Consider the following 13,441-nt stretch of genomic DNA (forward strand, 5'->3'; position numbering starts at 1 on the left):
GGCACCAATGATTTTTCAACATCGTCTCTGTACAACATACAGAGTTTCTCAACTTTCTCTGATGTTAATTTGTTGTTGCAGCCAGACATAAAATAGAGGCTAAAGCTTTCTTTAAGAGGTGGTTCACCTCTTGGTTAACTTTTAGTATGTTATAAAACAGCTAATTCAATTCATTCTTTTCATTCATTATTTATTTTTTTTATAGTTTTCATTTGCCTTTTTCTGACTTTTTTGAGCTTTCAAATAGGGGTCACTGATCCCATCTAAAAGCAAATGCTCTGTAAGGCTACAAATGTATTGTTAATGGGGTGGTTCACCTTTAAGTTAACTTGTATTATGTTATAGAATGGCTAAAGCTAAGCAACTTTTAAATTGGTCTTCATTATTTATTTTGTATTGTTGTGGAATTATTTGCCTTCTTCCTCTGACTCGTTCCAGCTTTGAAATAGGGGTCACTGACCCCATCTAAAAACAAATGTTCTTTAAGGCTACAAATGTATTGTTATTACTACTTTGAATTACTCCTCTTTCTATTCAGGTCTCTCCTATTCATATTCCAGTCTCTTATTCAAATCAGTGCATGGTTGCTATGGTAATTTGGACCCTAGCAACCAGATGGCTGGAATTGCAAACTGGAGAGCTGCTAAATAAAAAGCTAAATTACAAAAAACACAAATAATAAAAAATTAAAACCAATAGCAAATTGTTTCAGAATATCACTCTTTACATCATACTAAAAGTTAATTTAAAGGTGAACAACCCCTTCAATGCTACTTTTTATTGCTCCTCTTTATATTCAGGCCCTCTACTATTCATATTCCCAGTATCTTGATGCATGGTTGCTAGGGTAATTTGTAGGTATGCACCGAATCCACTATTTTGGATTCGGCCAGACCTCCAAATCCTTTGCAGAAGATTTGGCCGAATCTGTATCCTAATTTACATAATCAAATTAGGGGTGTGAAGGGGAAATCATTTTTTACTTCCTTGTTTTGTGACAAAAAGTCATGTGATTTCCCTCCCCGCCCCTAATCTGCATATGCAAATTAGGATTTGGTTTGGCCGGGTAGAAGGATTCGGCCGAATCCGAATCCTGTTGAAAAAGGCAGAATCCTGGTCGAATCCCGAACCAAATCCTGGATTCAGTGCATCCCTAGTAATTTGGACCCTAGCAACCAGATTGATGAAATTGCAAACTGCAGAGCTGCTGAATAATAAGCTAAATAGCTCTAAAACCACAAATAATAAAAAATGAACACCAACTGCAAATTGTCTCAGAATATCACTCTAAATCTTACTAAAAGTTAACATAAAGGTGAACTACATTTTTTTTTTACATTTCGTTTTAGTCTTAGCTCAGCCTTTATCTGTTTTGTCAACCATCCCTAGAAAAAGAGAGTAATGGCAATGAAGGGCTGCATGGAAAACAAAAACATAGTAAGGGTGCCACTTTCTGGGAGTAGGAACAAACAACATATTGGGACCATCGGTTATCAGGTCACTATATAAGCAGGAGAAGCATTCGTCGTGTAGTAAAATGGGGACAAAGGAAAAGATAAAAAGTAATGGAGTAAAATCTACTGATACTATGTAAACTTTGCACCAAGGAGGAGGAGCTGAGGTTACTTCCTTGCATTACTCCATGTCCACGTAATATGCCTGTGCCTAAACAGAGCTGGAAGAGCCTATAGATGCTGAATGAAAAATGCCTGTATAGAAATGGCAGCAGGAGGACCTCATCTGAATGGCGACATGAAGTGTTTTTATATGGGGCAAAATCAGCTGAATGGTGTCCATTGGGAACTCCCTGTTGCTTAGCATCTTAGCCAATAAAGGGGCAAATTCACTAACCTGCGGAGTTGCGCTAGCGCAGGCTTCCCCACACTTTTTTTTCGCCAGGGCGCCGCTAATTCACTAACATCCGAAGTTGAGCTCAGGGAGGTGAAAGGTAGCGAAGTTGCGCTAGCATTAATTCGTCAAGCAAAGCGAATGTAGGGGGGAAAAGAGGGTACCCCCAAAAAAATTACGATCTTTTTCAGCCTATCACCCTTAAAAAAGGAAAAGACGCCAGCAGTTTTTGGGACTTAGAAAAATTTTCTTTTTTTGAAGCAATCCCTATCTACTCTATTGCACTTCCCCTGGTCTCAGGTGGCGAAGGCAAGTCTGGCGCAAGAGGTAACCTTCAGTAAAATGCACAAGTTAGTGAATTAGCGTAGTTACATCCCAATCGCCATATCGCAACTTTGCTTGGCCTAAGGGTGCGAAGTAGCGTTAGAGTAGGTCAACTTCGCTAGCGGATTTACGCCAGCGGCCATTAGTAAATCGGTGAAGTAACGAAATGACATCACGCTGGCGAATTTGCGCTAGCAGTAGCCGCTTCACGCTTTAGTGAATTTGCCCCATAGACTTTATAGGAAAGATTTAAATTTGGGAGCAATATTTTTAACTCCCCACAGGTGGCGGTTTCTATGTACAGTAACTACTGCCTTGGAATGTAAGGGAAAAACAAAAGTATTTTATAGAAATGGAAGATTTGTAAAGCACCAACATGCATTTTACTGAACAAATTACACTACTACTACTACACTATACATAATATAACTATAAAACTGCAATCAATACCACTAACTACAGTATATCTAACAGCATATCAAGATAGGACATTTAAGTTGTTCTCTGTTGTGTTTTGGTAACAGATTGCTTCTGCACTTGGAGCAGACTTGATCTGGAAAGAAGTTATAAATTCACGACCAGAAGTGTTTGGAAAAAATAATCCATACAATGAAGAAATTACGGCAACATTTGGAGACCAAGGAGGGCATTAAGTCATGAATAGTTATAAGCAAACTTTCCAACCAATCGTATAGAGCTAAGGTTGAAGAAGTCACTGGAGGTAGCAAAATATCTGCCACTGACCTAACACACAATTGTACTCTGTATGAGAGGTGTAATTATCTGTATACATCCTTTCCTATGTGTGTATTTACAAGAGGAACTAAAAGGCACTGAAAAAAAATAAGCATTGGGTAGCATTCAACTCGCAGAACCTTACCTTATTGACTGAATAGTAAATAGTCTTGTTCTCATGCAAAGTCACTATGGAATGTTTTGGTTTTCAACTAATCGCTTTGTATTTTGAGCAATAGTTTTCTATGGAGTGGTCTGTTTACAAAAACTGTTTTCAGTATATTGTTTGTAGAGCCATAGTGGTGTTTTTATAAATATGATCTAAACTACAGTAATGTACTAAAAAAAATAAAAATAAAATGTTTTTGTTGAAATGGATTAATGGACATTGGGCTCTGAATGTCACATCCTGTAACATCCTATTAAAAATAAGAAATCATAATTTGACAGCATAATGTAAATTTGCCAGATCACCTTTTGAACCAGATTAATATATAATCCACATGCTGCATGGCTGTAGACTGCAATGATTTCTATGCCAATTTGCAATATCAACATAAAGGGATTGTTCACCGTTTCAGTTTAGTTGTTTTTTTTATATAGTACAGTTATGGTACTTGTTATCCAGAATGCTTGGAACCTGGTATTTTCTGGATAAGGAGTCTTTCCATGATTGGGATCTCTATATCTTAAGCGCAGGCTGTAGATTTTCCAGTTTAGGCATTTAACGGATGTGGTTGCATCAGTCTATATCCTCCAAAAATCACTGCAGTAAAAGCCCCATTTCACACAAATTATGGCAGAAAAACGAAACCTCGCTGCTTTCAATAGCTCTGCTAGCAGAATTCAGCTTTTTGTCCCAGTATGATTATCTTTTAACAAGCAATCAGTATAGGGGTAGTGTCTTTGTTTTAAGATATTGCGCAATACAGGTATGGGACCTGTTATCCAGAAGGCTCGGGACCTGGGATTTTTCAGATAATAGATCTTTCTATAATTTGGATCTTCATACCATAAATCTTACAAAATCATTTAAACATTAAATACACCCAATAGGCTGGTTTTGATTGCAATAAGGATTAATTATATCTTAGTTTGAATCAAGTTCAAAGTACCGTTTTATTATTACAGAGAAAAAGGAAATAATTTGTAATGATTATTTGATTATAATCTACAGTCTGGTCATTTCCCTATGGGACCAGACTGTAAATTATATCCTTATAAACGGCGCGTTCTGACGTCAGAACGCGCCGTTTTTTAAGACAGAGGCAGCACCTACGCTGCAGCTCCCTCCCTGCGTCTCCCCTTCCATCTTACGTTCAAGCACGGAGTTCTTTTACTTCATGCAGCGCTGCTCTCCCTCTGCCTGTCAGATATCCGCCCCTCAGTCTCTCTCCCTGCCCCTTCGTCTCCAGTTACGCTCCGCCTTCCCATGATGCGTCTCTCAGGATCTCACGCCGGTCTCCCTCCCACTATGACAAGTCTCCTCCTGTAGAGCTGAGGTGTTTGTAGAACCGGAGCCATAACAAAAGTCAGGGAGCGAGGCACCGGGTTTCTGCTCAGTGTCTGCAGTGCATGAGGAGCCGCACAGCACAAAGGTCGCTAGGGAAAGTGCGTGGGTGGGAGGGTTTGGTCGCTATACACTGTGCCATTCACACTACCCGCCCCCACCCCTGAGACTGACAGTGATCAGCACAGCCAAGGGACGCGCACATTCTATTCTCTGGCTCCAAAGCATGAGCGAGGAATGTGACCTGTAGCCTGGCAGTGGAAATCACTGAAAATCTCTCTCTCCCTTTATGTTCTACTCCCCCTCCCATGCTTAGTGACTTCTCCTGACACGGCCTCACTCCTCAATCACTGCCTTTCCCCATCCTGTGTAGCAGCTGATGACGTCACCCATGGCAGGCACAAAAGAACAAGCTGAACAAAACTGTAAGCAACACAAATAAAGGTACAAACAACTACAGGGAAACTCAAGAAACAAAATTAAATAAGGTGAACACACACAAGGGGAACAAACAAATTTAGCAGACACAAAACTAAACACAACACAGTGTTTCAAAGAACATACATCAAAGCCATACATAAAAGTGAGACATTGCACACAAAAAAACCTGTAGATTATAATGCATAATGTACCCCCTACTAAAATTTATAAAGATATCAAAAGTCACCTCGGAGTTATGTGACCTGTATAAAAGCACTCGGCCTGCGGCCTCGTGCTTTTATATGGTCACATAACTCCTCGGTGACTTATTATATCTTTATAAATTACAGTAGGGGGTACATTATCCACTATATAATATAGCCTATAGGGCAAATTCACTTAACTCCGAAAATTCGCCATCGACGGCTCTGTTAACATCGCAACACTTTGCTAGGACAACGCCAATTCACTAAAATCCAAAGTTGCGTCTAGGGCGCTGAACGCTGGCAAAGTAGTGCTAGCATTACTGCGCCAAGCGAAGCGACGTTGTGCTAGCATTGCCTTATTTGCATACGGCAGGTAGTTAAAGTTGAATGGACGTATATGTTGCAGCCAATACATTACACAAGCCCGGGAAACCTTAATAAAATAAAATAGAGTTGATATATAGCCCTATACATCAGTCCAGTGTATAGTTTATGTGCCATATGTTAGTAAATGTAGGGGGGAAGCCAGTTACCCCAAAAAGTTTATGCTATTTTTCAGCCGATCACCCTGAAAAAGGAAAAGACGCTAGCGTTTTTTGCAACTATTTTTTGAAGTCCTATCTACTCTATTGCACTTTGCCTGGTCTGAGGTGGCGAAGGCAAGTCTGGAGCAAGAGGTAACGTCCAGTAAAATCCGCATCTTCGTGAATTTGCATAGTTACGTCCCTTCGCCAGAGCGCAACTTCGCCAGGGGTAAAGGAGCAAATTACCGCTAGAGTCTATCTTCTTCGCTAGCGAAGTTATGCCAGCGACCATTAGTAAATCAGCAAACAAAATGACGTCACACTGGCAAATTTTCGCTAGCGTCAGTCACTTCGCCCTATAGTAAATCTGCCCCTATGTGAGACTGCCTTATTGTAATTCGGAGCTTTCTGGATAATTTATCCCAAAAACCCTAAAAATTATTATGGCTAAAAATTCCTTATTTTATAAAATGAACTTATAGCACCAGCCTAAAGTTTCAGCTTGCCAAATGCTACTATTGTAAATATAAACAAACTGCTGTGTAGCAGTGGAGGCAACTGAAACAGGCTAATGGCACAGACTAAATAGTATATAACAGATAAACTCAGTAGCATGCCATTATATTCTATAGACCTTCACATTATATCCTATGGATCGTATCTGCACTCTGCTATGTAATATGAGCCTTTTCTCCTTTGAATGGCTGTCCCCATGGTCATACAGCAACTTATTTACATACTGCTATACAACTATTGTAGCATTTCTGAAGCAAACACACCTGCTTTACCAGTTCAGGACAACAATACATTATATTTTAATTACTTTATTTTGGTGTTACTGTAACTGAACCAGACAAGGGTTGATTGACAGGTTGTCATTTTAGATACATGAAGAAACCAATTTGATTTAATCGGGAAAAATCTGTGGTTTGTTATTTTTTGAGATAAACTACATGCCTGGCCCTTGCAATATAGATAAATACTTTACCAGTGCAGATAATACTCATGCTAACAAAACAGTCACAACAAAGGGTTTGGGGGGTTCTATACTGGTGATCAAATTATCTACCTAATAAGGACCAAACATGGGTAGTTTTAATTTCCATAGAGTAGTTTTTCATGATTAGAACAGTAGGCAAAAAGTATGTTCCACAAAATACCTATTCATGGAGCTTATGCTGAACATAAATCTGAACCAATTGTCAATTTCTCCTTAACAACAATTGTTAACACTCTGTAAAAACCATATTGAGCATTGGTATACATGCCCTGTGTTACAAACATGTATCCTCCACTAGATTTTAAACAATTAAGCAAGAATCCTTTCTAATTTGGTGTTCTTTAAACACGCACTCTACAACGGAATGGAGCACCAACAATAACGGAGAAGACTACGGAATAATATGTTTTTGTTTTTTTTTTATTCTGAAACAATTATTTTTTAAACAAAACACACAAATGAATAGTGAACTGGAAAGAAAAGTCAAGAAAGACACCCAAACTATGCAGAAAGAAAATGCAGAATTGTAGTTAGTGTCGCTCTGTGTTTTTTTAATAAATTGTAGCACAGATTAAACAAAGACATAAAAGTGAATTTATATATTAGAATATCTTGGTTTTCACCTAACTAGTGACAACAGCCCTAAAAAAAGTTCAATACTTAAATATCTTTGTGAAATGTCTCCGGCAGTCTCGATTCTTGTTACACACACACACACCTTTCAAGTCGTGCATTTCCAACAGCCTCTCAACATTTTTCTGAAGCTAAAAATTAGCTTTTTTGAGTCCAGAGTTTATAGCCTTTGTTACTATTCACAAACTGCAGGTTTTTGGCTTTGCAGCTATCAAAATGCAAAGTAATATTCTATATTTATATATACAAAGATTTAACAACTTAAAACACGTGGTCAGTACTACTGCACTGAGCTGTCTTAGCAGCTTTTATTACATTAAAACATTTTTTTTTAATAAGATTCTGTTCTTTGTGGCAATACTAATTAGAAGTCAGTCAATATTGAGAATATTTTTACTGATTTCTGTACTTGTTTCCTTGGCTGTATAAGACATGGCAATATTTAAGGCAGAGACTTCTAAAAGGTATGGCTATGGGAAAAAATCATTGACTGCTCTTTCTCTAAAAATGCAGATAACTACATCATGGAGAGACAGTCGTTAAAAAAACTTCTCAGTCTAAAGATGCAGGCAGGATACAGGCTAAATATGAAACACAAATAAGAAGAGAGGTTACCTAGAAATATCAAACCTTCAACTCCATTGCTGTTGAACACCGCCATGTATGCCATGATAGCAATAAGCTGGTGGACCTCCCAGGGTAAACAAGTCCATCTCTATCATTTACATCATTAATACTTTATTAAATTACTGGGTAAAAAAGGAGGATTTCAACAATTCCCAGTACATGAGAAAAATGGATATTAAAGCAAGCTGAGCTTGGAGACCGCACATAATAGCTTATATACAAAGTAAAAATTGCATTCTCTTTGCCCATATACCTTTTAGAGAACATGCAGTTACAGAATTACAAAAAACAGGTTTATGAATATCAACTGGAAGCAATCAGTTTGTATATTGCACATAGCGCTAATAAAAAAAAAATCTCTCCCAAATGGCAACAAATAAAAAAACAAAACAAATCTAAATCTATACACACAATCCCCCTTAAAAGCCACATAACCAGTAGAACACTCAGATTACATCAGCTTGAGGTGCTTAGAGTATTGGCAGTAAACAACAGACTCTGCAATTACTCTCCAGTATAAAGTACTGTAGATGGTTAGGAGGAGCAAAGTGCAGACAAAAAAAAAAAATAACTATCTTTAAAAGCTTGCAGCAAAATATATTCTGCATATTTAAAATAGATGAGGTGCTGAATAACTGGGGCCAAATATCCAGAATACTTATGGTTTGCTTGCAGGCCTGTAACAAGCATCTGGCTGCCACATTCGGAGATCCACAAGAACTTGATTCAGCTTTTGCATCCAGAGATTCCGTTCATCTTTGGTGTCGGCAGATAACCAGTTTCTAGAGTAAAGAGAGGCTGGCTTAGCAAAACTTTTAATCCAATCACAACTTAAAAAGGTCAGTATACCCCTCTTTTCAACATTAATTCAATGAACAGGGCTTGTGGTGAACATACTTGACAATTTTTTTTAATTAAATTATTTTTAAAATTAAATATTAATGGCTTTTAATTTTTTTTAAAAGGCAAAATCTGAAAATGAAAGCCACATCCTAATTTATTTCTTCTTCAAAGCAAAATACAGTCTAATAAGAAGCCCTCTGTATAATTAGCTGTCCCTTTTCTAAAGTCTACCTGATCTACAAAAAGGTGACAATCCCTTACTAAAGCTTCACCAATTTCCCTGAACCAAAGATGGCAATCTGACAAGTCCCTGGATCAACTTTGTATTTTCTCACTTGCTAAAAAGCCATTTTACCCCCTCCTTGAAATGAATCTGCCAGTTCAGCCACATCAGGGTGAGAATTCCACAACTTGACAGCTCTCACTGTTAAAAATTATTATTCCTCCCTTTATGTAATCTAAATGCATTCCCAAAACCAACACTGCCCTTCATATTCTAGATTATGGTTTACCGGTAATTTGTAAATGAGAAGAATGATCCCCTCCCATACACCTTTGTAGAGCTCAAAAACTTGCTTGCCCTTATTGCTGCCGACTGACAAATACAGTACAGGTATGGGCCCTGTTATCCAGAATGCTTGGAACTTGGGGTTTTCCAGATAACGGATCTTTCCGTAATTTGGGTCTTCATGCCTTAAATCTACTAGAAATTAATTTAAACATTAAATAAACCCAATAGACTGGTTTTGCTTCCAATAAGGATTAATTATATCTTAGTTGGGAAAAAAAAAAAAAAAAAATATATATATATATATATATATATATATATATATATATATATATATATATATAATTTTTTTTTTTTTATTTCCCAACTAAGATATAATTAATCCTTATTGGAAGATATATATATATAGATATATATATATATATATATATATATATATATATATATATATAGAGATAGAGATAGATATAGATATATATAGAGATAGAGATAGATATAGATATATATATATATAGAGATAGATATAGATATATATATAGATAGATATATAGATATATATAGATAGATATATAGATATATATAGATAGATATATAGATATATATATAGATATATATAGATAGATATATAGATATATATATATATAGATATATAGATAGATATATAGATATATAGATAGATATATAGATAGATAGATATATAGATAGATAGATAGATAGATATATAGATATATAGATAGATATAGATATATAGATATATAGATATATATATAGATATATATATAGATATATATATAGATATATATATAGATATATATAGAGATAGATATAGATATATATAGAGATATATATAGAGATATATATATATATATATATATATATATATATATATATATATATATATATATATATATATATATATATATATATATATATATATATATATATATATATATATATATATATATATATATCAAAACCCACTATTGGTGCACACATGACCCAAAGGCCAACCGCCTGGGTGCAGGTCAAACGAACATGTAACCAATACAAAAAAGCCGCACCCCTAGGTCTTTGTCAAATACAAAAATATCCAAGTGTTTATTTATTCAACGTTTCGGCAACAATTCGCGTGCCGTCTTCAGGCGTTCCTTACAGGTAATGCTAAAATGCACATAAAATATAAAACAAGTTAGGGACCGCCATTCGGGGTTTACCTTGACGTGGTATGGTGGCTTATCAATTTTATGATCATAACTTTGTAACAAAATAACCCCTGTTTTGGGTACATATGCAATAGCATTTATTATACTTATATATACAGTGGTGTGAAAAACTATTTGCCCCCTTCCTGATTTCTTATTCTTTTGCATGTTTGTCACACTTAAATGTTTCTGCTCATCAAAAACCGTTAACTATTAGTCAAAGATAACATAATTGAACACAAAATGCAGTTTTTAAATGAAGGTTTACGTTATTAAGGGAGAAAAAAAACTCCAAATCTACATGGGCCTGTGTGAAAAAGTGATTGCCCCCCTTGTTAAAAAATAACTTAACTGTGGTTTATCACACCTGAGTTCAATTTCAAAGGTTATAACGCCATTTCTAAAGCTTTGGGACTCCAGCGAACCACAGTGAGAGCCATTATCCACAAATGGCAAAAACATGGAACAGTGGTGAACCTTCCCAGGAGTGGCCGGCCGACCAAAATTACCCCAAGAGCGCAGAGACAACTCATCCGAGAGGCCACAAAAGACCCCAGGACAACATCTAAAGAACTGCAGGCCTCACTTGCCTCAATTAAGGTCAGTGTTCACGACTCCACCATAAGAAAGAGACTGGGCAAAAACGGCCTGCATGGCACATTTCCAAGGCGCAAACCACTTTTAAGCAAAAAGAACATTAAGGCTCGTCTCAATTTTGCGAAAAAACATCTCAATGATTGCCAAGACTTTTGGGAAAATACCTTGTGGACCGACGAGACAAAAGTTGAACTTTTTGGAAGGTGCGCGTCCCGTTACATCTGGCGTAAAAGTAACACAGCATTTCAGAAAAAGAACATCATACCAACAGTAAAATATGGTGGTGGTAGTGTGATGGTCTGGGGTTGTTTTGCTGCTTCAGGACCTGGAAGACTTGCTGTGATAGATGGAACCATGAATTCTACTGTCTACCAACAAATCCTGAAGGAGAATGTCCGGCCATCTGTTCGTCAACTCAAGCTGAAGCGATCTTGGGTGCTGCAGCAGGACAATGACCCAAAACACACCAGCAAATCCACCTCTGAATGGCTGAAGAAAAACAAAATGAAGACTTTGGAGTGGCCTAGTCAAAGTCCTGACCTGAATCCTATTGAGATGTTGTGGCATGACCTTAAAAAGGCGGTTCATGCTAGAAAACCCTCAAATAAAGCTGAATTACAACAATTCTGCAAAGATGAGTGGGCCAAAATTCCTCCAGAGCGCTGTAAAAGACTCGTTGCAAGTTATCGCAAACGCTTGATTGCAGTTATTGCTGCTAAGGGTGGCCCAACCAGTTATTAGGTTCAGGGGGCAATTACTTTTTCACAAAGGTTTGGATTTCTTTTCCCCATAAATAAAAACCCTCATTTAAAAACTGCATTTTGTGTTTACTTGTGTTATCTTTGACTAATAGTTAAATGTGTTTGATGATCAGAAACATTTTGTGTGACAAACATGCAAAAGTGTGTGTGTGTGTGTGTGTGTGTGTGTGTGTGTGTGTGTGTGTGTGTGTGTGTGTGTGTGTGTGTGTGTGTGTGTGTGTGTGTGTGTGTGTGTGTGTGTGTGTGTGTGTGTGTGTGTGTGATGTCAAGAAAGTGAGCAGGTTTATTCAATCCGACGTTTCAGTTCCACACAGGAACTTTCTTCAGGGAAATACAGAACACAGTGCACAGTGCAGGGTTTAAAACAGCATAATGGCGCCAAGTCTGGTTGCTAGGCAACCGTATGTAACATGAAACATGCTGAGCTTAGAGAAAAACTAACTGGTGTAAAACATGGTGGTTTAAAACAACAGTACAGACCTCCTCGCTGGGTATAAGGCAGAAACAGAGAGTAGGGAGTAATATAAGCGTAAATGAATGTACACAGAGCTAGGGGGCGTGTCCAGACACCCAGGCAGTGATCAGTGGAGGTGGGGGCCCCTTGTGGCCAATCAGGAGACAGTGGGGCGGAGCGGAGTGTTCGGCCCGAAGGGAACACCCACAGGTAGTGACAACAGTCATTCCCTGGCAACCGCAGGCCGGAATTTGCATAGCAGGTACTCGGGTGTGTAGCAGCATGACAGTAACACACTCAAATGAGTGCGAATACTCTCAGGTCTGCGCATCACTCCCCACCTACATCCTGGCACCGCCCGATACTCCCATAGGTCTGTACCTAAGCCCAAAAAGCGAGTCATGGATCTGACTGGGATTAAAAGCAACAAAGTTGCAACACTTAGCTGTGCCATGTATCCAGCTAGATTAGGTGGAAAAGGTTACTACAATATAAGGAGGGAAAAGACAACAGATGGATAATAACAAAGGGGGAAATGTTGCAAACGTAAAGGGACATGACAAAGTCCAATGCATCGGATGTTCTAGATAAAACATCCAAGTGGCAATAGTTCATTAAGGCCACGTGGGGCCACAGTATCCAATGTGTAAATCCATCTGAATTCCTTCCTCAATAATGCTTGGTCCCGGTTGCCCCCCCTGGGCAAGGGTGGTTGGTGGTCAATGGCCATACATCTGAAAGTGGGCAAAGTGTGTCCTTCGGCTAGAAAATGTCTAGCCACCGGTTGAAGAGCCTTGCCTTCTTTGAGTGCTTTGCTAATAGATGAACGGTGGTTGGCTATGCGCTCCTTCAGAGTCGTGGTGGTTTTACCAATATAATACAGGCCACAAGGGCACGTTATGAGGTACACGATGTAAGTCGAGCAACACCCGAGTCTACTCCGGATTTTGAACCTCTTCCCTGTATGTGGGTGAGGGAAGTCAGGTCCTGTAAGTAAGCACCGACAAGTAACACAATCCGGGCACCTGTAGCAGCCAGCCTTCTTCTGAGTAGTAAGCCATCCGGGCTCTGTATTGGTGATCCCCTTGAGGTCGGTTATTACCAGTAGGTCTCGCAAGTTTTTTCCTCTTTTATAGCCCATCAGAGGTTTCTCGGAGGAATGAAGGCAAAGTGACTCATCCATATTCAGCATGGGCCAGTGTTTGTTAATGCTGGCCTTCAGCTGCCCAGATGCTGTGGAGTAAGTGGT

General features: G+C 38.2%; 2 protein-coding genes across 2 annotated transcripts in view; one reads left to right on the plus strand and one right to left on the minus strand.

Moving 5' to 3' along the window:
• The window catches only part of aoah.L (acyloxyacyl hydrolase L homeolog), a 55,797-nt gene extending 52,486 nt beyond the window's left edge, over nt 1–3,311 (plus strand). Inside the window, exon 21 of the mRNA XM_018267602.2 lies at nt 2,697–3,311. Coding sequence (XP_018123091.1) covers nt 2,697–2,825 — 129 coding nt within the window. The 3' untranslated portion in view covers nt 2,826–3,311. The remainder of the gene's footprint in view (nt 1–2,696) is intronic.
• Nucleotides 3,312–7,921: 4,610 nt separating this feature from the next.
• anln.L (anillin actin binding protein L homeolog) overlaps nt 7,922–13,441 on the minus strand; it is a 46,379-nt gene continuing 40,859 nt past the window's right edge. The window contains 1 exon segment of the mRNA NM_001089093.1: nt 7,922–8,609. Coding sequence (NP_001082562.1) covers nt 8,486–8,609 — 124 coding nt within the window. The 3' untranslated portion in view covers nt 7,922–8,485.

This window comes from Xenopus laevis, chromosome 6L (assembly GCF_017654675.1).
Source record: "Xenopus laevis strain J_2021 chromosome 6L, Xenopus_laevis_v10.1, whole genome shotgun sequence".
NCBI classification, from domain to species: Eukaryota; Metazoa; Chordata; class Amphibia; order Anura; family Pipidae; genus Xenopus; species Xenopus laevis.